At 43.9% G+C, this 25,631-nt stretch overlaps 2 protein-coding genes across 7 annotated transcripts in view; one reads left to right on the top strand and one right to left on the bottom strand.

The window, feature by feature from the left end:
• The window catches only part of PTPN1 (protein tyrosine phosphatase non-receptor type 1), a 91,737-nt gene extending 81,598 nt beyond the window's left edge, over window positions 1–10,139 (top strand). The window contains exons 6-9 of one of the 2 annotated variants that reach the window (XM_083446982.1): window positions 212–421; window positions 1,987–2,148; window positions 3,798–4,033; window positions 6,094–10,139. In XM_083446982.1, the coding sequence (XP_083303108.1) occupies window positions 212–421; window positions 1,987–2,148; window positions 3,798–4,033; window positions 6,094–6,283 (798 nt within the window). In that variant the 3' untranslated portion in view covers window positions 6,284–10,139. The remainder of the gene's footprint in view (window positions 1–211; window positions 422–1,986; window positions 2,149–3,797; window positions 4,034–6,093) is intronic. The other variant, XM_083446983.1, reaches the window with a different exon arrangement.
• A 693-nt stretch (window positions 10,140–10,832) lies between these two features.
• The window catches only part of RIPOR3 (RIPOR family member 3), a 103,881-nt gene continuing 89,082 nt past the window's right edge, over window positions 10,833–25,631 (bottom strand). For all 5 annotated transcript variants that reach the window (XM_083446817.1, XM_083446816.1, XM_083446818.1 and 2 more), the window contains 7 exons: window positions 23,354–23,489; window positions 21,619–21,780; window positions 19,507–19,665; window positions 16,815–17,017; window positions 14,318–14,401; window positions 13,790–13,880; window positions 10,833–12,181 (listed from right to left, as the gene is read on the bottom strand). In XM_083446817.1, the coding sequence (XP_083302943.1) occupies window positions 12,081–12,181; window positions 13,790–13,880; window positions 14,318–14,401; window positions 16,815–17,017; window positions 19,507–19,665; window positions 21,619–21,780; window positions 23,354–23,489 (936 nt within the window). In that variant the 3' untranslated portion in view covers window positions 10,833–12,080. The remainder of the gene's footprint in view (window positions 12,182–13,789; window positions 13,881–14,317; window positions 14,402–16,814; window positions 17,018–19,506; window positions 19,666–21,618; window positions 21,781–23,353; window positions 23,490–25,631) is intronic.

The raw sequence follows: 25,631 nt of genomic DNA, 5'->3' as shown, positions 1-25,631 counted from the left end.
AATCAACTTTCTGAAGTTTGGCCAGGGCAGGTGTGGGGAGTTGTCGAGTGTTATGTTCCATGCACATGTAATTTTTTTTTAGAAGAAATATGAAAATAAACTGAATGTCAGTTTCCTAATCACTGAAGCGTTGTTGCAGGCCATAACGAGTATCGCTGCGTACTTTCACTTTCTTGAAACCTTGGGTGAAAACGGTTTTTGTCTTTTGCAGACACATGAAACTCGAGAAATCCTGCACTTTCATTATACAACGTGGCCTGACTTTGGAGTCCCCGAGTCTCCAGCTTCGTTCCTCAACTTCCTGGTCAAAGTGAGAGAGTCGGGGTCACTGAGCCCCGAACATGGACCCATTGTAGTACACTGCAGTGCAGGGATTGGAAGATCAGGAACTTTCTGCTTGGTTGACACTTGTCTCCTTTTGGTAAGAGAAGCTTGCTTGTAAGGTGGAAAGGGAGTGTTGGCTGCCATTTTGTTTAGTGCCTTTCAACTCCACAATTCTATGATGCTAAGCAGGCTTCATAAACTTCGGCAAACCCTTTGTAGCAGTGACTATGTGGGACATCTGTCTGAATTCTGCTTTAACCTAATTCCGTTTCAGACTTGTGCTGAGCTGGCACCAATCTTTGTCACGGAGGAACCAGCGCACAGTTCCTCAGTACCACCAGTGCACAGTTAAACTGTGGCATGGTATAGAGGCCCATACATAGGAGAACCTGATACTTCTGAATCTTCACCCTGAAAAAGAAAAGGGTTTGGGGGAGAGAGAAATTCCCACAGACAACTCCCATCCTAGAGTAATCTATTTCCACTTCAAAGTTTAAAATCAGTGAGGCCTGCCTTCGGTTAGCCAGTGTGTAACACTCTCTCTTTCCAAACCCTTTCTCTGTCTTGTTTCAGTAAATGTGCTTTTGGCAGGAAAACTACAAAAACGCTATGTTCTATCCACTTCATTCTGAAAACTTGTTGCCTTAATTTTCACATTTATCGCCCTGATTTTTGAGTATGTTGACATGATCCTTGTTGACATGATCCTTGGCACCGCAGCTAGAGAAGCTGGGGAGAATCCCATTTCTGTTCCTCTGGCATTCCAGTCCTAAGCATGTGTTGGAAATGAGTCCTGCTGCTTTTGAATAAATGTGCAGAGAACAGCCGCCTCTCAACCAAATCTTATGAATGCCCATTGCATTCATGGGAGTTTACTTAAGTTCAGTGTCAGAATATGTGTGTCTTTGACAAGTCATATTGTTGGGGTCACCAGTTTTAGTGCGATGAAGGGGGAGGGCCCAATAATAGCTTGTTGGCTATTCTTAAAAAATATTGGATCTGGTGAATTTCCTTTTTAAAAAAAAAAAATAATAATTTTTATTAATTTACAACAAAACAAAACAACACATAAATTATTTTCCTGTTTCACATTCCCAATTCCAAGTCTTTGGTTTTCGACTTCCTTCAGCTTTTCCGTAAATCTTTCATAGTCACTGTTGGTTTCCGCATTTCCTTTTTTCCATTGTCATTAATTATATCTTTTCTCTATCATTCCTTTTAACAATGTCTCTCGCATATGTCACAGTGCTCTGGTGAATTTCCACTGGGCATCATTCTGTAAGGCCTGAGTAGATGTGGATTAGGACTGCAATCTTGATAAAGACGTCTTCCAGATATTACACAAATGAGAAGCTGTACTGTGGCTGAGCCAGTGTGGTGTAGTGGTTAAGAGCGGTAGTCTCGTAATCTGGGGAACCAGGTTCGCGTCTCTGCTCCTCCACATGCAGCTGCTGGGTGACCTTGGGCCAGTCACACTTCTCTGAAGTCTCTCAGCCCCACTCACCTCACAGAGTGTTTGTTGTGGGGGAGGAAGGGAAAGGAGAATGTTAGCCGCTTTGAGACCCCTTAAAGGGAGTGAAAGGCGGGATATCAAATCCAAACTCCTCTTCTTCTTCGGAGGTAATTCAAAAAATGATCTGAATTTCACCTTTTTCTATTTAGATGGACAAAAGAAAAGACCCTTCTTCCGTCGACATTAAGCAGGTTCTTTTAGAAATGAGAAAATACCGCATGGGGCTTATACAGACTGCAGACCAGCTTCGCTTCTCATATTTGGCTGTTCTAGAAGGATCAAAATTCATTATGGGAGACTCATCTGTGCAGGTGAGCAGCATTAGCAGAATTCGACTGGCATAGGTTGTCTTCATTTTTTAAAGTTGTGTGTGAATGGGCCAAGATTTTTATGGAACAGCAGTGTGTAGAATCGAGTGGCAATTAGATGTGCTAAAGCAAAGTGGTTCACAAATGCACCTTTGACACACATATATACTTACACAGACACACACACACACACTTGTGTGTAAACCAGGTTATAGGATGTTGCATGTGTTGTTGCCATTGCAATAGGTGATTCTTACTGCTTTACAGTTCTGGGGAATAGCAGGTTCTGCCCTGGCACTGCAGTACTGTAGTTCATTATCCAACCCATGTCTTCCTATGTCTTGTAGATGTGAAGACTCTAGCAGGACAAGGGTATCTGCTGAGCTGAGGGTTGTTGCTTAAGGCACATCATGCCATTGTCACTTAAACGTTATTTGAATAGGCGGCGGAATAGTTGAGAGGGGAAGAAAAGAAAAATTCAGAGCAGGGTGATTGTTTCATGTGCCCAAGCACCCGGGGTGGTTGATGCACTCTCCTTGCTCCGGAAAGGGAATGAGGTGATAACAAGACTGCAAAGAGGAAGTCAGAGAATGAGGAAGGGAATTCAGCAGAGGCTAGATCCCTCCCCCTCTTTTGAGGGGGTCCTTGAATATTATTATCAGTATTTCCATTTATGAATTGTTTCCAATGAGGAGTTTCAAAGTGACTCTGAATACATTTTGTTCAACATCGTTCTGTCTGTGCAAGCGTTGCAACCTGCCAGCTAGACCTATTTCCCCCTCCATCATGCTATTCTGGGAGCTCTCCTGACACACTCACCCAAACCCCATTTTCAGGGAGTGCAAGGGGGTGGGCCGGAGGGAAGCCCCCCAGAGTGCAAGCAGAAATCTTTGCTGGAAGCTGCCTTTAGGGGCTGGGGCAACCTAGTCAGATGGGAGCATATAAATAATAAAATGATGATAATGCAGACATTCCTCTGTTGGGACTGGTCAGGTGAATTGTGCCCTTCCAATGCTTTTCACAACTTGAACTTATGCATCCAACTCAGACGTAAGTACCACTGAGTTCCGTGGAGTTTACTCCCAGGTGACTGCGCATAGGATTAAAGTCATACCTCATGTTACGTTTGCTTCATGTTACGTTTTTTCAAGTTGTGTCCCGTGGCGACCCGGAAGTACCGGAAAGGGTTACTTCAGGGTTTTGCTGCTCGCGCATGCGCAGTAGCACTAAATTGCGCTTCGCACATGCGCACAAGCACCAAATCACGCCGCACACCCGCGCAGATACGGCGCTTCAGGTTGCGGGCTTTTCGTGTTGTGAACAGGCCTCCGGAACGTATCCCGTTCACAACCAGAGGTACCACAGTTACATCACAAGGAATAGTAAATCTTGTTATTTTGTCTTTGGTCTAGCTAGGAGCCTAAGGGAATGTACAATCTCGTGGCTATAGGGGCTGTCATGATGAGCTCCTGCACTTCAGATTTTCCCACTGCCAATAGGTACAACAAACTGCACAGTAACATTTCTTTTTAAAAAATGGATAAATGGGAACACTTTAATGGTGCATCCTGGGCGTGTACAGAAAAAGCGTGTGTGCATTTTCCTTGCTGTTTTTTTAAGAAGGTTTAATAAGTCTCCTGCTTCTGTTGAAGGAGCAATGGAAAGAGCTCTCTAAAGAAGACTTGGACCCCCCGCCAGAACATATTCCCCCACCCCCAAGACCACCCAAGCGAACCTCAGAAATGAATAACGGAAGGGTGCACGACCACATGGAAAATTCTTCAAAACATCGGGTGACGGAGGAGGAAGTCGCATGTGCCGTGAGCGCTCTGGTGGCGAAGGTTCCTGATGGCAGAGATCACCCCTCTGAACATCTAGACATGGAGAGGTAATGTTGGCTAGGATTTCTTTGGGGTAACACTTGCATCAGATTGCCATCAGCCTTGCAGCCAGCAAGCCGCCTGTCTCTTTTGTTCCCCAGTGTTTTTACTAAAGCAGAGCGAGGACCCGATAACATTTTATCCGTTCGTGTAGAAAGTAGGAACGGAGAGGCAGAGATTGAGGGGGAAAGGAACAAAAGCATTTGAGGAACTTCCCTTTTGATGTATTTTTTTTTTCTTACTCCTCTTAACTCTTGCTCCTCTACTATAAGGAAGAAAAAATTGCCACGAGAGGGGAGGATCTGTCTCTAGAATAAACAAGTAAAATCATTTGTGGTGGAGAATGAAATGTGGTCATTTCCAAGCTGTACACAGGCTTCTAAGTAAACCAAAGATGCAGCTGAGCTTTGTTACTTAAATATAGCAGGAAGTATTCTTTATAGTGTTATCGTTTTGTGAAGTTATTAAAAGAAGCAAAAGGGGGTAGTTCTGAAAGCAGCTACACTGATTTTGCATGCTTTCAAAATCTTCTGAAAAGGATAAATGTTCAGAATTTCTTGAGAAACTAGGTCAGTTCAAATAAGATGTTGCAGGGGCACAAGGTGGTTTGTCTGCAGTCTGCTTGTGCTAAAGAGCCTTTTAAGTCTTTGCACTAGATAAGAATGAATGAGGTCACTTATTTAGCAAATTCCCCATTTCTCAGTAGGACTGAAGTATTTCCATTGGAACGAAAACATTGTCAGGGTGGAACCCAACTTCCATTTTTTTAGAGAAAGAAAATTGTTTCGACTTAATTATGGATCTAACCAAAATATAGCTTAAAGGCTGTTGCAAAATATCAGACAGTTTAAAAAGAATTAAGAGATGGTCGAAGTTTTTCCTACTCTAGTAGAAGAAGCTTAAAATCTGAGGTTTTATCTTTTCAGTAAGGGGCTTGCTCACCTGTCATTCCAGACAGCTGAAATGAAAAACTCTAGAAACAGCCACCAAAAGTTAGCAAAAGCTGGGAGAGAGAGGGAAAATGCACTGCTTGAACACTAGGTGTCACTAATGCTCCATGTGCAATAATGTCAGGAGATTTCCTTTTCCTGGTTCAGCAATACTGGAGTCTGACTTGGCCATTTTTATCTAGAACTGAGCCAAAACCTATTTAACCTACTTCACGTTCCCCTGCAGGTGTGCTGAAAAGCAACCTCCCATTTTCGCCAGTTTTGTAGCAGTGCATTCATATTATTCTCTCGGTCCTTTTTTCTCTTAGTGCTCAATTTGCTCCCATCTCCCAATAACTCAATCCGAGCCCCACATTGGCCAAAAGATTCCTTCGTTGCAGGGAGTGTTGGACTTGATAACCCAACTCTGCAATTCTGTGATATATAAAAACTGGCTCCTTGGCTTTCCACCGTGCCCAAAGCATTGCTGCTCCTTTACTGTCCTATCGCTGTCCTCCACAAAATGTTGTTGTTTAGTCGTTTAGTCGTGTCTGACTCTTCGTGACCCCATGGACCAGAGCACGCCAGGCACTGCTGTCTTCCACTGCCTCCCGCAGTTTGGTCAAACTCATGCTGGTAGCTTCAATAAAACTGTCCAACCATCTCGTCCTCTGTCATCCCCTTCTCCTTGTGCCCTCCATCTTTCCCAACATCAGGGTCTTTTCCAGGGAGTCTTCTTTTCTCATGAGGTGGCCAAAGTATTGGAGCTTCAGCTTCATGATCTGTCCTTCCAGTGAGCACTCAGGGCTGATTTCCTTCAGAATGGAGAGGTTTGATCTTCTTGCAGTCCATGGGACTCTCAAGAGTCTCCTCCAACACCATAATTCAAAAGCATCAATTCTTCGGCGATCGGCCTTCTTTATGGTCCAACTCTCACTTCCATACACCGCTACTGGGAAAACCATAGCTTTAACTATACGGACCTAGGGACAAGTAGAACGCAGCAATTAAGGATAAGGATGGAAAACATCAGGGCAGGAAGTCAGAAAGAAAAATAGATGTGAAGTCAGTTTGTTAAGGCCTTTGAAAAATCTAATGAAAACGAATGTTGAATGTATACGCTCTCTCTTGTTCCTCAGCACTAGTCAAGACACTGAGCTTAGGAAGAGAACTGTCGATGCCTCGCCACAAAGTGAAGAGATGGTCAAGTCGGAAGAAGAAGACGATGAGAACATGATGTCAACTTGGAAACCGTTTCTGGTCAACATTTGCATGTTCACTGTTCTGACCGCAGGAGCATACCTCTGCTACAGGGTATGTTTCCATTGATAGACATGCCAGCGATGGTATCGAGAACGCCAGTAGCTTCGCCGGCGTTTTAACTTTGTTACAATAAAAGGAAGCTAAAGCGGGGGGGCATCCAAGCCTTTGCCCCAGTGGAAGTATATCTTAAGTTTGAGATGCTGGAACTTTGGTTAGGGCTTAAAGAGAAAATTGATGCACTAGGGTTTAATATTAGCCCTATGGTCCCAAGAACATAATATTCTAATCTCAGGGCCTTAAGATATTCAGGAGTAAGCAGAGAATATGCCAAATAAGTCTTGTGGGGTTTGTTTTTTCCCCTTTCATTATTTTTTCCTTATTTTTAAAAATGGAATAATAAGAGTTTACAACACATTGTTTTTTAGAAGTCTTTTAAAGCCAGTTTTCGTTCTTTTGGTTGTTGTTTTTCAGGGGGGGAAGCAAGTGAAAAATGGCTTGTATTCTCCAAGTGTTTGTAACCAAATACATGATTAGGTTCCTTAAATCACCACTATTGGGTTCCTTAAATCACCTACACATGCACACACCCCTGAAGAATGTACAAACTTTTATTTTTATTTTTATTTGAGAGGGGAGAGCTCTTTACTGCATGCCTTTTCAAGACTGAGGACTCTCTAAAGAACCACTTTTTTGTAAGTTCTGTTGCTTAAATTGGCTGCTGCTCAGGAGCCCCAGTAAATGAATGGAGATTACATAATAAATACATGCCTCTGCAAATTGAATTCACCCTGAAGTGTGGGGTTTTCTGGCAGTGCAGGTATCATGGATAGATTTTATCTTAAATAGATTCTTGCTTTCAGCGCAGTTGTAATGGGCATCTGCTGTTGCTCAGGGCATCCCAGCAGGTCAAACGCTACTCTGTCCTTCTTCCTTTAAGACAAAATCTCCCACTCACCAGCAACACCAAATGCAAGTCTTCTGTCTCACTCCTTATTATCCCCATTGCTTAGCACCCTTCCATAGCTCTCTCTTACACACACTTTCTCTTTCTGTCTTTCTCCCTGTCCTTTAGGGAGAGGGGAAGGAAAATACAACCAAAATATATCCACTAGCATTTGCAAAATTGTTTTGGAAAGGACCAGTGTTCTTAAGCATCGGTATCATAATTTAGAATCTAAAATGCAACTTCACTCTAGACCTGCCATGTGAAAAGAATACGCTTTCTGTACAAAATGGAACAAGAAGAGTTTAAAATAATTCTTAGAGCTCCTGTATGCTGCAGAAATGTATCTCAAGGAATCCCAAGTAGCTATTGCTGGACAGGGGGTGGGCAGGAGGGGGGCTTCCTTCTTGGAGAAAAGCTGAGCAAATGAACTGGCTCTCCAAATCAACAAGTCATTTTGCAAAATGCCAAGTCACTGCTGGTGGCTTTTAGTTTTATTGCCTCCCCCCCCCCCCGCCCTTGAACAAAGATTTCAAGTTTGGCTTTTATTTGGCTTAAGATCATGCCTGTTCAGTAGCCAGGCTTAAGCCACCTGCCTGCCTCTGCAGAAAAGAGTGTCCAGCCTAACTCGAAACAGATCCAGGTTCTGTTCTGCTCCATCTGAAGATGAAGATTTGAGTTTTTTGTTTTTGGTATAGCTTAACTGACCATAGCTGCTAAAAGGAGGGTAAAAGTTTAGACCAATCATGTATTTTGTCTCTTTGCTGGATGATATGATGGTGGGTAGTAAGCTAGGACTTTGTCAACTCTTCTTACTGCATTCGACTGAAATAATAATCACGCAGAAGAATCCTTTGTCGGTGCTGCAGAGAGCAAGACAAATGCGTTCATTAGAGTTGTAGCCTGTTTCAAAGTAAAACCATGACAAATTGACCTACAAGTGTGACTGATCAATGCTTTAAAAATTCTGCAAAATTCTAATTATATAGCACTTAAGTACCATCTACCTTAAAAAAACAACAACAGCAGAGTAGACTTCTCACTCCATATTTATTTTGGTTTGCCACCACGCTCACAAACTTTAGCTCTTTGGGTTTTTTTCCCTTGAACCACTGGATCTTGGGGAAGGAAGGAGTGGTTGGATAAAAAATAAATGAAGTCAAGCTTTGCATCAAGGGCTTTTCTTTTGAATAATACAATAATAATCTTCAGGTAGTAATGGGAAAGTTAAGACACACACGCAGGCAGACAGACAGACAAAGTTACCCGTGAGATTGCTGTTTAGACCAGAATTTGAAAGGAGGAATACTCAAGCAGTCAATCTTCAGTAGTACAGTAATAGTGCAAGCGTGAAAAATACTGATTATGAGTATAGGAAATGGTATAACTATATAATGCTCATCGGTGTATTTTTACTATACAGTATGTGATTGCTTTGTCCCCATATCTCTCTCTCTCTCTCTCATTCAGTAGGCTCTTGTTGAGAAGCAACATTAGTTAGCACATTTTTATTCAGATGCATGTATAAAGTCCCCTCCCCCCCCCCCAAAAAAAGAGAGAGTCCTGGTCAAAATCCATGTGCTTGAAAGTTGAAAAAGAGTTTAAAATATATATATATATATTTCTGCTTACCGATGTACCCAGATTGTATTTGCATGATCTGATTGTTTAAATGGCCGTGGTTCCAAGAGTGTTGCTGAAATGTCTTCGTTCAGCCAATAGATTGGTAGGTGTGCTCTTTTTAAAAAATGCAACAACAAACCAACAACCAAGAAACAAACATCAGGTTACCTGTATCTTGCCTAATAACTTGGCATGACTTCCTATTCAGTTTTATACGTCTGCTGTGCAACCCGGTTGTATGCCACTCTCTTAAGCTGAGTAAATATTGTACAAACATTCCAGAGGGTGTACAAAGCCATATTCACACACCCCTCTCTCTCACACCCACACACCCACACACACGTTCCCTGCAGGAAACAGGTGCCCAGATCCATGGAGCTGCTGTCTGAAACCCCAAAGGAGCAGCTTTTCTTTCTCTCTCTCTCTTTCTCTCTCTCTCTCTCTTTTGCATAGGCCATCAGAACCAAAGTGAGATTTGAAATCTGCGCTTTGTTGTTATATAGAGGATATGAAAATCAAAGCTCTTGAACTTAGCAGCAGGTGATAAATGAATGGTAATATTATTCCTCGGGCTTGTTGTTGGGTTTTTTTTGGGGGGGGGGGAATGGTTGAATTCAGAATGTCTCTCCTTAAAATCCACAGTGACTTGATTGTACTGTTACGTCTGTCCCCTTCAGCGAGGAAGAAACTAAAGATCTCCCTTGCTAGCCAGAGATACGGGGAGGGTGGACTGGCTACCACGTCTCTCCTGGGTTTGCCAGTATTAGTGATTTGCCTTTTTATCCTATTTGAGCTCGAGAAGGACTCGTACTGTAGTGAAAACATGCAGTGGAATTGCCCTAGTCAAAAGCCCGGTGAGGTGTGTATAAGGCTTATAATGCTGAACTTGTAAGCATTTTGTTTTGGTGTCCTGTCTATGTATGTAGTAGTTTGGGTGTGTAAATACAAGTAGCATTTCAAAGTGGATGTATTGGTTAACCTATTCTTGGGACGGGGGCAGGGGTGGGGTGGGAAGTGGGGGCCGGAAAAAAAAATATCCATGTTTAAACTTGTTAGAAAGTTAGTGAGCTGCTCTGCTATATGCCTTAAGCAAATATATACTCATCAGGTCTTTCTTTTTTACAGATTGCCATAGAAAAGTTTTTTTTTAAGAAAAATAAAATAAAATCTTTTTAAAAAAAACAACAACGAACAAGCTAAATGTTTTGGTATAATACGTTTTCAGGTATATTGTCTTTTGTGTAAGGCGCTGCAATGACCTCACAGTTTCAGTAAAAAACTGTACAGTTTTTCAATTTCCCATAAAGATTTTCAGTTCTCATTTTAGCTGCAACAATAAAATTCTTTTGTAAAGAAGCATGTCTCTTGGAGTGTCTTCCACTTCCTCTTTCTAGTCCTGAACTTCTAAACTTCATATTGCTGCTGAAGCCATCTCTTTTGGGTCCTTCCCTACCGGCAACATCAGCTTCGCCTGACTTGGTTCACTGCAACTGTGCATTAGCAAGAGAATCAGGAACAGCACCTGCCTGGTATTTTTGCTTCAAACTGCTGAATACAGTGGTGCCCCGCAAGACGAATGCCTCGCAAGACGGAAAACCCGCTAGACGAAAGGGTTTTCCGTTTTGGAGGTGCTTCGCAAAACAAATTTGCCATTGGCTTGCTTCGCAAGACGAAAATGTCTTGCGATTCCTGGGGTCCCCCCCCCCTTTTTCCCAAGCCCCTAAGCCGCTTGACAGCTGATGGCTAAGCTGCCTAACAGCTGATCTAAGCCGCTTATCAGCTGATCTAAGCCGCTAATAGCCTTTTAGCAGCTAATCCGCTAATCCCTTTAGCCTTTAATAGCCGCTAATAGCTGCTAAACCGCTAATAGCGCTAATCCGCTAATGGGCTTGCTTCGCAAGACGAAAAAAACCGCAAGACGAAGAGACTCGCGGAACGGATTCTTTTCGTCTTGCGAGGCACCACTGTACTTCCGTTCCTCCAAAGCATCTCTCTTCTAGTGCTGTGTTTTGCATTGTGTTTTAAATTACAACTGGAAGAAGAATGCAATTGACTTTTCAAACATTTTATTAAACTTTAAAAAAGAACAATGTGTAAACTAGCCCCAGCAATAAATACTGAAAAGTGGTTGTTTTTTAATAATAAAAAAGCACAAAGTTCTGTATAAAATATGTACATTAAAGCAAGGGGCCAGGATCCAGTGATGGGCAGCTGCATATAAACACACACTCAAGGATGGAAGCGTTTCTGTTCTCAGCAATTGGCAAAGGACCACTGCCCCCCCCCAACTGCATTCAGCTCCTGCCAGCACCATCAGTGGTAAAAAAAGATGGTAGGTGGTGTTCATCAGCATCTGCACCTGTTTACTCAAATGTGCATCTCGCCAAGTTCAGTAAAAGATCAATGTAAATGTGCTTAGCATTGCAGCGACAGTCCACTTAAAAACAGCTTCTCGGTTAAGATTATAAACCCAGAATTAAGCACTCATGGGAATAGCTGGCTTCTCAGTTTTTCCTGGCGCTAGATTCTGGTGTCTGTATATTAGAAGAATGGTTCAGGGGCTTAATGGTGGGAAGTGACCAGCAAGAGGTGAGGATTCTTTAGCTGTTAACCTCTTCCAACTCTGCAATGCTCTAGGGTCACAAACCCCATGTTTTTCAGACTTATTTTAAGACCCCAATACATCCGCCACCAGAACAAGGTGCCCTTTGAAAGAAGATTTCAGGTTAATTTACTGTCCCTAATTACTTTAGAGATTGTGTGGAAGTCCTTGTCCACAATATTAAGCAAATAAATATGCAAGTTATTTTCCTATGGCCTAAAAAAGGGGGGCAGGTTGGATTGAAGTTGTAGAGGGCTGCAAAATCTTCATTAACGCCACTCACTGCAATCCCAGTGTGGCCCATCCTTGTGGTTTTCTTTCCTGCTTGAAACACCTTGGTTATTCCTAAGAAAACATCTCACAGTCAAAAAAGAAGCTGATTCTGTCTCCTCATCCAAATGGAGAACTTCAGTGCAAGATTTTCAGATGCCTTCTTAGTTCAGGGTGAATGTTTCCTGTGATACTGAAGACAGGGGGATGTTGATATTTAATGGTTTACACAGTACCTTTCTGGTTATAAGATCAGAGTCACCCAAAGAGATTTTGCACCGTGCGGAAACTCTGCTCATTCTCAAGATAATGTGTTTTTAAATCCAGCCGAGACAGATTTGACATTTGTGTGCTTTTCTCCCACACTCTTGTAGCCAAATTGCAGATGGTGCAAGATTATCTGGTCTCTCCCTCAAAGGCACTGCTTAAAATACTGTGATTTCTATTTCAGCTTCTTGGTACATGGTATCCCTCAGCTCACAACAGATCTTGTCCATCTTTTCAAAAGCCAGCCTTCCTTTGTCACCTGTGAAGAAAGGGACAAATCAGGAGGTTGACTGCCGTTGTGGGATAAGCGAAGTTTTCCTTGCGCACGACTCTTCCCTCTTTTACAATTTTGCGACCCATTTTTCCCAACCACATGGAAAGAATTTATTATGAAGAAAAGGTTTAGGGCCTGCCTAATGGCTCCCCTGGTAATATCCAAAAGTAAAAAAAAAGGATATTGTTGACCTGGAACAGGTATGGCAAAGAGTGAGCTGAAGAGCAGAGCCATGGCTTACATTAAGGGAACATGCACTGCACATTTCAAGCTGATGACTTCCCCCAGAGAATCCTGGGAACTCTAGTTTGCTAAGGGTGCTGAGAATTGTAGGGGGAAAACTACAGTTCTCATGTTTTGGGGCAGGGAAGTTGTTTGCTTTAAGTGCATGGTATGGATCTGCCCCCAAATGACTCAAGTAGCTGGAACAAAACTCCATTGATGAAACCTTGGGGGCTTTTCAGTTTAGAAAAAATAGTACGAGAATGGAGAGAAAAGTTTCTCTGTTTCTCCCTCCCCCATAGTGTTAGAACCTGGCCCACCCAACGTAGCTATTATCCGATGTTAGAAGATTCAGGGCAGACAAAAGGAAATATTACTTTACATAGCACACAGTCACATCAGCGCATAGCTATTAGCCACAGTGGCTGTATTGTTCCACCTTCGCTATAGGTCTCTCAAGGTCACAAGGGTGTTCCAAGTCCTGCTTTGGAGATTCCCATGGGCATCTGGTTGGCCAGTGAGAACTGAATGCTGGACCAGATGGGCCTGATCCACCAGGCTCACCTTATGTTCTTCTAGTTAAACCATGGAGCCTGTTCCTACAGGATCCTGTGATAGTCATCAACTTCACGGGCTTTAGAAGAAGACTTGGACCTATTCATTCCTCCATAAATAGGTCCAAGGCTTCTTCTAAAACCCGTGAAGTTGATGACTATCACAGGATCTAGCCATGGCAACAAGCCACTATGGATACGTTCTGTCTTCTACCTCCACTGTTGGAGGCAGTATGGGAAGTAGTTGCTGGGAACCCCAAGTGGGAAGAGTGCTTTTCTACTCAGGTCCTGCTTGGGGCTTCCCGGGCATCACGTTGGCTGCTATGGCAACAGGATGCTGGAACAGACGGACCATTGGTCTGATGCATCAGAACCAAGCGTAGGTTTTTAAGCAGTATATAATACCTAGAGCAATTTACAAAGCTGAATAAGGGTGGACAGGGAGCTGAAATGATTTAACAAGACTTCAGGGTGCAGGCCAGAGTCAATTCTCATGAAGATAAAAAAGGGCAGAGGCGGTTGGTGCTGCAGGAACAAGAGACAGAGTTTCGTAGGAATGGGGTGGAAGGGTTTCTGTTGGTGTGTCCTTCCCTTGCAGGAGTCATTTGTGCTGTGCCATGCTCTTTTTCCAGAAATCTGTCACAAGAACAGTGCTGGGAATTGAGGGCAAAAGAAGATCCGCTGCAGGGGCAACCAAAACGGAGACCACTACCTCAGAGCTTCTCTAAGCCAAGGCCAACTAGCTGTTGCTTCTGCTTTTCAGCTCACTATTCGCTCATTCGAAATCCATCTGCAGGGAATCGTTATAAGCACTTACCAAATGAAAGAGTCGTTTCTCTGGCGGCGTTCCGCACTTCCTCTGATTCTGATAGACACAGTCTGGCAATTTGCTCTATGCTTTCCACACCCTGTTATATAAAATAAGCAGTGCAGGAGCAGCTGTTAAATTATTTCAGAATGCTTCCTAACTCTTTACATCAATGCACTGACTCAGACGGATGGATGGCCTGTGGCACTGGAGATCTAATAAATTGGAGATTTAATAAATCACCATCATAAATAATCTGTAGCTCTCTGTATTATATTATTATTATTATTATTATTAATTAAATTTGTATACCACCCTTTATCCATACATCTCAAGGTGGTTTTTCAACTAGGTTCACCCTTTAACAACACTCATTTTCGTGTATGTGTTTTCTTATGCCCTCTCTGTGTTCCAGTTTCCAATACTGTACAATGATCATGTTTTTTGGTGACTCTCGCGCCCTCTCCTGGCTGCGTGTGACTCTGCACATGCACCTCTCTTAACGACCCCACTAAGCAAGAATTTAAAAATACTCACTCTGAGGTTTTTGAGGGCCAGACATGCGGCTTGCTGCAATTTCGCATCATCGTTACTTAAGGCATCTGTGTAAAAAAGCAGAGCCTGCAAAAGACAATGGAGCATTCAATGACATGGATAACATTCCCTCCTCCTCTGCTCCAAAGTGCCCTAATATAAGATATTGGAGCCTCCTAACTCTGCTGTTTTCCCCACCGTTTCCACTGCTTCTCTTCCTGTGAACAGATATTTCTGGGAGATACCAGGAAAGAATAGGAAGAGGAGAACAGGCTAGCTAAGGGGAAAGTAAAGGGACCCCTGACCATTAGGTCCAGTCGTGACCGATTCTGGGGTTGCGGCGCTCATCTCGCTTTACTGGCCGAGGGAGCCGGCGTACAGCTTCCGGGTCATGTGGCCAGCATGACTAAGCCGCTTCTGGTGAACCAGAGCGGCACACAGAAACACTGTTTACCTTCCCGCCAGAGCAGTACCTATTTATCTACTTGCACTTTGACATGCTTTCGAACTGCTAGGTTGGCAGGAGCAGGGACCGAGCAACAGGAGCTCACCCCATTGTGGGGATTCGAACCGCTGACCTTCTGATCAGCTAGTCCTAGGCTCTGTGGTTTAACCCACAGCGCCACCCACGTCCTTTAACAGGCTAGCTAGCAAGCAGCAATTACAGTGATGAGGAGCAGGGCCGTAGTTAATGGGGTGGGGGCGCTCACCAGGGTCTCAGCCCTGGGTGAAGCCTCTAGCTAGGACTAGGTCCTTGTCTTGAGCTGCTGAGCACCAAAAGGATGCTAATTTGCAAAGGGAAGCAGGAAAACCTGGGAAACAATCCTCCTTCCCCTTTCCCCCTGTCTGTTTTGGGAGCTTAGTTACAGGTAGGTAGCCGTGTTGGTCTGCCATACGCGGAACAAAATAAAAAAAAATCCTTCCAGTAGCACCTTAGAGACCAACTTAAGTTTGTTATTGGTATGAGCTTTCCTGGAAGTGTGCATGCAAACGAAAGCTCGTACCAGTAACAAACTTAGTTGGTTTCTTAAGGTGCTACTGGAAGGAATTTTTTTTATTTTGTTTTGGGAATTGTGTGCAAAAGAGAAATCCTGGAGCAGAAGCTTTTATCATGATTAAACAATTTAAATGTCAAGTTGATACTTTGGATTATTGCTTGCTTATGTGTTCTCTCTCTCTCTCTCTCTCTCTCTCTCTCTGTGTGTGTGTGTGTGTGTGTTTGGATCTAAAGGACAACATCCATGTTTACACCATAAAAAAAATCCTTCCAGTAGCACCTTAGAGACCAACTAAGTTTATTATGGGTATGAGCTTTCGTGTACATGCACATTGTATCTGAAGAAGTGTGCATGCACACAAAAGCTCATACCTATAACAAACTTAGTTAGTCTCTAAGTTGCTACTGGAAGGAATTTTTTTTATTTTGTTTTTACTACAGCAGACCAACACAGCTACCTACCTGTAACTATGTTTACACCATGTGAATACATAAAGAGGGCACTGCTGCATACAATCAGCTACAAAAACCGAATCCTCTTTATACTGAAAATAAAATACCTGCGATGAAAGAAATGTGATGCTGACATGCGAAGCACGTTTGTTTTTGTCCCTTCCTGTAATTTGGGAGGAAAATGTAGCCAATCCACTTTAAATTCTTTAATTGCAATGGTTCAGCAGCCAGCGATCTTTTAAGGAAACCTGTGGAGTATTTATTCTTTTATTTTATTCTTTCAAGCCTTAAACTGGAAGCCTTCGCTACTCATAAGAAAGTCCCACTGAATTCAATGGGACTTACTCCCAGGTAACTGTGTAAAGATTCTGCAGTCTTATACTGCAATATTAAACATTTCTACTCAGACGTAAGTCCCACTGAGTTCAATAGGACTTACTCACTGGTTTCCTGATCATTATCACAGTTTCCATTATTATTATTATTATTATTATTATTATTATTATTATATCATACAGTCATAATACTGTACTTCATAGAATTCCTCAAAGGATCTGTTACTGTCTGAGGAGATCTACTTAAGGCTGAATGAAAGTCAGGTACATACACAGACAATTTTACTATTTGGAGAGACTCTCTCTTCTCCAGCCTCTTTCAAACTACTTTTTATGCCCTTTATGAACAAGTGTGTGTGTGTGTGTGTGTGTGTGCGTGTGCATGTACACAAACAAGTGGGGTGTGTGTGACAAACTAGGTCTTTGCCCCAGGTGACAGAAAGCCTAGTTTTGGCCCTGGTGCGTTTCAGCCCTGCACAACTTTTTGGTATTTCACTGCCTCAAAACAACATCTGAAGGCCATGGAACAGCCAAAAGTCCTGGTTGACTACGATGGTAGACTAGATGGGCCTTTGGCCTGGTCCTGCAGGACTCTTCTTATGCATGCAAACCATTGCCCCTACCACTCAGCTATGGCCCCCTCCCATACATATAGGCATATATTATCTGGATGCAGCAAACGAGGGAATGCCAAGCAAAGTGGAAAGCCAGTTACCTTTTCCCTGAAATTCCTATCAGCTGCCGCCCGAGAGAGACACGACATGGCTGCCTTGCCCACACGATGGTTTTCATCAAGCTGTAGAACGGCAAGCAGCTGTAAGGTCTGTGGAAGGGGTTGCAGTCGGCTGAGTCGCTTCCCTTTCAGTTTCTTTATTTTCTTCATTCTCCCAGGACGCTGCAAGTCCTCAGTCAGCATCACTGCGGAGGAGGAACCCAACCATAAGTGGATTATGGCTCTGAAAAGCTATTTCCAATTTATTCTCTCTTCCCTCCATGGTATAATGTCAAGGTAACTTATTCTACAACAGTTTGCATGCAGTGTGTCATAGCATTTACACACAAGGACTTTTCTGCACCAACGGGACTTCCTCTCCCCATGGCCTCCCTTGCCCACCCCCACCCCCCAAATCTTCTCCAAAGAGTTGAAGGAACACCTCCTCAACAAATTTGGGGGGTATGGAGGGAGAGGAAGTCCCATTGCATAGGCAGAAATCTTTGTACTAAAACAATGCTTCTCAAATTTGGGTCTTCAGCTGTTTTTGGACAACTCCCATCATCCCTGACCACTGGTCCTGCTAGCAAGGGTGATAGGAGTTGTAGTCCGACAACAGCTGGGGACCCAGGCTTGAGAAACATTGTGCTAAAAGGACAACTTCATTGGACACAACCCCAATGCCTTTTTTTGTTTAAAGGTATACAACTGCAGGTACAAATTAACATTTAAGGTTGTTAAATCAGACACTGGTCCACCCAATGCGCTAGCAACTTTGACTAGGTCACAGGTAGAGAAAGATCTTTCTGATCAACCCAACAGCTCAGTTGTGAGACTCAGTCTCAGGGTTCGTGCCCAAGGTTGGACTAAAAATTCCTGCAATGGAGGGGTTTGGACTAGATGACCCTCGGAGTCCCTTCCAACTCTAAAATCCTATGGTTTAATGGGAAATTCTGGGGATTGAACATAGCAAGACTCCATCTGCCACAGCACCTTGTTTTTTCCAGCAGCCAATCAGATGCATTCAGCCACAGGCATGATAGCAACACTCCCTCTCATTGTTGCTCTCCAGCGGCTGCTAATCATGGCCTGCTGCCCATGAACCTAACTAGGAGCCACTGACTGGCAGACCTTTCTTCCTTGGAAGTTTTGAAACAGAGGTTGGATGGCCATCTGCCCAGGGATTCTTTCCGAGCACAATTCAAAGCGTTGGTGCTGACCTTTAAAGCCCTAAACTTTAAAGCCGTGTATACCTGAAGGAGTGTCTCCACCTCCATTGTTCTGCCCGGACACTGAGATCCAGCTCCGAGGGCCTTCTGGCGGTTCCCTCACTGCGAGAAGCCAAGTTACAGGGAACCAGGCAGAGGGCCTTCTCAGTAGTGGCACCCGCCCTGTGGAAAGCCCTCCCACCAAATGTCAAAGAGAAAAACAACCACCAGACGTTTAGCAGACATCTGAAGGCAGCCCTGTTTTAGGGAAGCTTTTAATGTTTAATAGACTATTGTATTTTAATATTCTGTTGGAAGCTGCGAAGAGTGACTGGGGAAACCTAGCCAGATGGGCGGGGTATAAATAAATCATTATCATTATCATTATCATCATCTTCATCATCATCATCATCATCATCATCATTCTTGCATTGCTGGGGTTTGGGACTGGATGATCCTTCGGGGGTCCCTTCCACTTCTACTCTTCTATGATCATTTGACTCACCCTCCATAAATTTGTTTAATCACCCTCTGAAGTCACCTAGGTAAGCGCCAGGACCACACCTGGTGGCAATTAATTGTGGATATTATTTAACGCACAATGCAATGACGGTGAAGATGTTTGGATGACACTGAGGACCAGTATGTTAAAAGAGGAGGAGAAAATCTTCTCTCTCTCTATCCACTTAGACCACCCTAGGCATAATTGAATAAACCTCTGTCATGTCTCCCTGCCCCATAATCCCATTTTTGCCAGATATTTGTGTTCACCTGATTCCTTCCATTCCTAGGTAAAGGTCAAGGATCCCTGGATGGTTAAGTCCAGCCAAAGGAGACTATGGCACTCATCTCGCTTTTCAGGCCGAGGGAGCCGGCGTTTGTCCACAGACAGCTTTCCAGGTCAGCATGACTAAACTGCTTCTAGTGCGTGGAGGACTGTGGCAAGTGCCAGAGTGCATGGAAACACCGTTTACCTTCCTGCCGCAGCAGTGCCTATTTATCTACTCACACTGCTAGGTTGGCAGGAGCTGGGACAGAGCAACAGGAGCTCACCCTTTGCACAGATTTGAACCGCTGACCTTCCAATCAGCAAGCCCAAGAGGCTCAGTGGTTACCTGCAAGGCTACCAATTTGAACGACCGCTTGGTAAAGTGCCCCCTAGTGAACCCTGAAAGAATTGCCACCAGTGGCAGACAGCAACAGCAGCACTCATATCACTGTGTTGCTCTAGGTCATAGGTAGGCAAACTAAGGCCCAATCACCTTCTAAATCCAGCCCGTGGACGATCCGGGAATCAGCATGTTTTTACATGAGTAGAATGTGCCCTGTTATTTAAAATGCATCTCTGGGTTATTTGTGGGGCCTGCCTGGTATTTTTGCAACAGCCAGTGGTGGGCCTTGGAGATTCACCCTATATAGTAACTCGTAACCTGGCAGACACCCGACCAAATCTCAAATAGTGTCTCCCTCACCAGCCATTCATTTACCTTCTTTAGCAAATCTGGCCAGGTGTTTTTCCAAATTGTTCACATGGTGCTTCTCCAGGTAGCTGTAAAACTGGAATAATGTCACTGATTCAGCTGGGAGATCCGTCGAGGGAAAGAGCAGACTGCCTCCAACTATCTGCTCCAGGAACACCTGCAAAACTGAAAGGGGGTGCATAGAAATGAGGCGTGGGATGTTTTAAACAAAATAAACGTGAGGCAAGCAGTTCTATCTACAGATGGCCAGGGCTTGGGTATTTGAATTTCCTCCTATACATTGGAAGATAAGAAGAGCCTTGCTGGATCAAAACAAAGGTGCATCTAGATCAATATTTTGTGTGTAACCACTATTGCCTAAACACTTTCAAGCCCATCCTCACTGCATTCCGAACTAAACAATAATGCTGTGTTGTTGCTTTTTAAGAAAGTTGAAATTGTGAATATAGTAAATGCTGGGCCCAATATTCCTTTCTCCACTTGTGATCACAGCATCACACAATGCACAAAGGTAGGAGGCAAAATAATGAAGACCATTTTACTTAGAGGGCACAGTCTTAGCATGGCTGCTAGAATAACTGTACACAGGACAGGAGTCCCAGTGTAATTCATGGAAGCCATGCTGCAGCAGCAGCAGAAGAAGAAGATGGTGGTGTTGCTTAGTACCCACAGGGCACAACTACAGTTATACCTCATGTTACGTTGCTTCATGTTATGTTTTTTCAGGTTGCATCCCACGGCGACCCAGAAGTACCAGAAAGGGTTACTTCCAAGTTTCGCCGCTAGTGCATGCGCAGTAGCGCTAAATCGTGCTTTGCGCATGTGCACAAGCTCCAAATCACACCACGCACCTGCGCAGATATGGCACTTCAGGTTGCGGGCTTTTCACGTTGCGAACAGGCCTCCAGAACGGATCCTGTTTGCAACCAGAGGTGCCACTGTATTCACCGCCTAAGCATAGGGGGGGAAACATCTTTATGCATAAGTCAGAAGGTGCCAGATTTCAGCCTCAGGCAGAAATCCCGAGCTCGGTCACTTGTATGCAAATGCTAAGCAAAAAGAATTCAAAGATGAAAACCACCAGCCCTCTTAGTTTGAAATATTTGAGAGGAAAACATATGGTTTGGGTCAGTGAGGTAATTTTCAGGACTTGGAATCAGCATCGAGGTGCTTTTTTCCTCTATGCAATTGTGAATTCACATACACAACTGCAAGAAGAAGAAAAACTATGGCATGAAATTGCAGAAGGAGAGCCTGCAACCATCACTGCCCTTCTTCAACCCACTTCTGTCAAATGAATTTTTGGGATGCCAGAGGAGGTGGAGGCTCTAATTCAGGGCTGGATCACCTGAGGCCATTCAGATGGTGCTGGGCTGCAACCATTCTAGTGAGCTCCGACCATTGGTCATGCTGGCTAGGACTGATGGGAATTGGAGTCCGGTAAAATCTGAAGGGCTGTAGATTCCCCACCTCTGCTCTAATGCTCCCTTGGCTACAGCAGGAATAGGAGAACCTGTCTTGCCCCAGTGTGTTGCTAGACTACAATCCCCATCATCCCTGGACATTGTCCTTGCTGACACAGGCTGATGGGAGTTGGAGTCCAACGACATGTGGAGGGCCACAGGTTAGCCAGCCTTTGCTTACAGGACGGGTCTAAGCTACATCATGCAGCATTACCAGCTAAGTGACTACTAGGGCCATGGATCAGAAAGTCCTGGGTTCAAATGTCCCCTCTGCCAGGTAGCTTTTTATAGGTGCCTCACCCAACAGCCAGAGTTCCACTATCTGTAGTGAAGCTGTAATATTGAGGAATCCTGGAGACAGTAATACTGAACAGGATTATTGTAAGGATTGCTGAGCTAATATACATCAAAGGCTTTGAACAGCCATGGGGCAAGTTATAAACGCTGAAGAATTATTATTACACAGATTACATTTTTATAAATGAATACATTTTCCTTTTAATCAGTCAGTGGATATTTTAATCATTGCGCCGCTTTGGATTAACTGAAATCCAAAACTGCTGCCAAGTTTTAAAAGTGATCAACACTGGGCAATCACAAGCAAAGGCACAAATACAACCGTGCATCTCATGCACCCGGGGTAGGCAGGTACTACCTTTTTCTATGTGTCCTTGATAGTTCTCTTTTGTTTTGAACATCAGTATGTATTTCAAAGGGTTCCAAAATCTCTCCGCCGGACAGAATAAAATGCTCCCCCGCTCAGTGCACTCACTCCAAATCTTCAGGCAGCGCTTCTGCTTTTTAGCTTTTTGAATGACTGCAAAATAATAATAATAATATGAATGTCAGCAAGGGGCCTGAAACTCATTTGCAAGCTAAAAGTGAAATACCAGATAGTATGCCTTTTCTGCAGCGGCTCCCTCATCTGTGCGATGCTCTCCCCAGGAAGGTTTACCTTCATTATACACCTTTTGGCACCAGGCAAAAACACTCCTCTTTAACCGGTTGATTTGATTGACATCCAATGCCCTTTTAAAATTGGGGGAGGGGTTGTTATTGGGTTGTTGCTGTTTTTATTTTGCATATGTATTTTGTGATTTTTTATTTTGACTTTATCCTGTGAAATGCCCTGAGACCTACAGGTATAGGGCAGTGTGTGTATGTGTTTATGTATATGTTTATATATGTATATGTATATGTACAGTCATACCTCTTGTTATGTTTGCTTCAGGTTAAATCTTTTCAGGTTGCATCCTACGGTGACCCGTAAGTACCGGAAATGGTTACTTCTGGGTTTCGCCACTCACGCATGCGCAAACGCTCAAAATGATGTCACGTGCAAACGGTGAATCACGACCCGCGCACACACAGACACGGGTTGCATTCTGCTCATGTTGTGAACGGGGCTCCGGAATGGATTCCGTTCGCAACCAGAGGTACCACTGTACAGTGGTACCTCGGGTTACATACGCTTCAGGTTATATACGCTTCAGGTTACAGACTCTGCTAACCCAGAAATAGTCCCTTGGGTTAAGAACTTTGCTTCAGGATGAGAACAGAAATCGTGCGGCGGTGGTGCGGCGGCAGTGGGAGGCCCCATTAGCTAAAGTGGTGCTTCAGGTTAAGAACAGTTTCAGGTTAAGAATGGACCTCCGGAACGAATTAAGTACGTAACCAGAGGTACCACTGTGTATGTATATGTGTATAAAATAATATGCCTAAATTGAGCCTGTGCTAATAAGTATACACGCCAAAAGGAAAATATGCCCAGATAGGGAGTACGTAGACGGATGCATATGTCACCAAATCACTCCACTAGCATTTTACTAATCTCAATAAAAGCTTGATCCCAAGCTCCCAGATCAATATCTGCCTTCTTGAGAGTTTGAGTCACATATGACGTGCAAAGGTATGCGGGGCGGGGGAGTGATATGTCCAATGCGGACTTTTTGTTTTGCACGCAAGTGAGAGCTGGGAGGCCATTAGAAGTGGAAGATCTATTTGGCACTTGGTTAAGGAAGGAATTCAAGAACCTGTGGCTCTCCAGATGTTGCTGGACTCCAACTCCCATCAGCCCTGACAACATGGCCAATGGCCTGGAATGATGGGAGCTGTAGTCCGACAGGGAGGTTGAGCGAAGGTGGGGGGAGTGAGAATGGGTGTGTGCTATATGTATGTGAATTGGGATGTGTGTGAGAAACTGTGTGGGGTTATTCCACCCACTTTTGCTTTGATCCCACTGGCTCCTTGAACGTTAGCCACAAGCGAATGCAGCCCTTGGTCATAACAAGTCCTCCAACCCCACCCCCTGCTAAACGGGGGGTGAAAAACAGAGGATTCTTGGGAGTGTCTGTTCCACACCTTAAAGTTTTGGACATCTCATAACTTACTCTCTTCCACAGAAGTCAGGTTCCGCGGCACAGGAGCAGCCAGAGCAGAGATTATCTCCAGAACGTGTTTCTGTTGTGACACCTCTTCCAAAAGGCTCTGCTGGACAATTGGAGCTAGGTTTGGCAGGACAAGTTTCTGGAAGCAAAAGAAGGGAGGACTAAAGAGGCTACTGCTCCGGGTTGTATACTAAGCAACGAAGCAGCCAAGTTCATCTGCACATGATCCAAAACTTTCCCAGGGCCATCAGGGGGAACACCTGCCTCCCACCTCTGCGGCTGGGACACACATTGTCAAATGCAACCCAACAGCTGTGAGTTAATTGCCCTCCACTGAGCATGGATATGAATAAAGCCACTTCCTTCCTTTTGAAATTACTGTGCTGTTGTAGTGCATGCCGATAAGCAGCTGCCAATATTATGGACCACAGAGAAATGTGCAAAGAGGACTCTTGCAATACCGCAGCTCTTGGGCTGCAATTAAGGCTTTTCAGTACATTTCGCATTTACAGGTAAAACTAACAAATCTGCATTTTCCAAAACAATATGAGAATCAAAACAAACACAGCTATCCTTCTAAATTTGCACTTATCCGACTTCTGCAATGCAATTCTGCATCCAACCAATGTTTGCAAAAATTAGGTGAAAGTGTGGATATAAAATTGAACACATAGGTGAAAATAACACACAAGGATGCATTAAATTTGGGGAAATTGCTTGCAGAAATGTGTATATAACTCAAAGCTGCATATAAAAATGTGATTATTAGCAGAAAACAATTTGCAAACTGCCACGCAAATGGAGAGAACTGAATCTTAAGAGTGGAAAAATGAGAAACTGAGAGAACTGGAACTGACAGATCACTCCATTCTCAGTTGCAATCCAAAGCTGTAAAGGCCAGTGCAAACAAGAACTGTCCTCGTGCGAACATTCCTGTAAAAGGGCCTATGCACAGCAGAAACTGACACAGAAACCCCAACACTGGCAACAAATATCTTGGCAAACATGCAAACTATATAAGCACACTCACTAGTGAGCTGAGATTGGCTCAATATTAAATTGACACAAATGAATAAGTAAGTTTGCTATTGGAGCCTTATTCTAACTTCCCACCCCCATACCCATGTGATTAATAACTGAATGAGGGTGGGGAGCAAGACTGTAACACTGGCCCTACCCCTGTCTTGGATGCTCTGCCCCCACACTTACAGCTGAAAATAATGAGTTCTCACCAGAAGGCATTTCCTTGTAGTATCTCAACAGACATTGTAATGGAGCATTGAACATCTGCTGACTGAGAATGGTTCTTAGCCAGAAGATCTGTTCATGAGTAAGCATTAACAGAACCTTTGGGAGTCTAAGGCTTCGGGGTTCTTCCAAAAATCGCTCTCTCTCTCTCTCCTATGTGAATTGTGCTCTTCCCACTCCTGACTGCTACTACTGTATAAGGATGATCGGCATGAAAGAAGGAACAGCTGGCTGCCCTGTTCTCAGATACAGCACAGCCTGCAATCAATGGAGCTGGAGGGGCCTGCTTGCTGAGAGATCTAGCCAGGAGCAGAGACTTTTTGGAAGTCAGCCTGTGCCAGAGTTACCTGGGACCTCACAATCATCACAGCGCTTCCTTGTTCAGCTCTGCACTGGGTAGTCATGTCCCCAGAGAAGTCAACATCTGGAAGTGCCTTCAAAGGCTTCCTGAGAATTTCTGCTCAGGCCCTGGAAACATAACTATCTGTTGCAAATAGCATGTATTAGGAAAGCAGATTTAGAAGAGGATGGGTGTCTGTTTTGTTTTTACCAGAGCGCCAAATAAGAGCTGGACCACCTTCCTGTGGGAACAGCTTCCCTGGCATGAGAAAACAGCCAGGCAAACCTTTCTTTAAATATTTGGATATCCATTATGTGAATCAGTGTGGCACTCTCAGAAGCAAGGAGAAGGTCATAGCTCAGAGAAAGAAGCTCTGAAGGTCCCATGTACAACCACCTGACTCGCCGCTTAACAGGGTCAGGCAGCAGCGGCTGGGAAAGACAGTTGAGATTTCCATTCCACCTTAAAGAATGGAACGTGTGGAACTGTTGCATGTCACATGTCTGTTTACATTCCAGCACAACTTGCTGGGAACTTCCATTGTGTATTGCTTTTGCTTTTCCCGTTTCTCTCTGAGACACGACATGTTTCTTTGTCCTGATTAATGATCAATAAATCTGTAGTTGTAGTATGCTTCCACAAGCCTCACACCTATTCTGTGTGCACAGTTTGATCTGCTGATAGTGTGCCCTG

Source organism: Podarcis tiliguerta (assembly GCF_965153285.1).
Source record: "Podarcis tiliguerta genome assembly, chromosome: 6".
NCBI lineage: Eukaryota > Metazoa > Chordata > Lepidosauria > Squamata > Lacertidae > Podarcis > Podarcis tiliguerta.
Note: the sequence above shows the minus strand (reverse complement) of the source record. Positions and strands in the feature narration are given on the sequence as shown.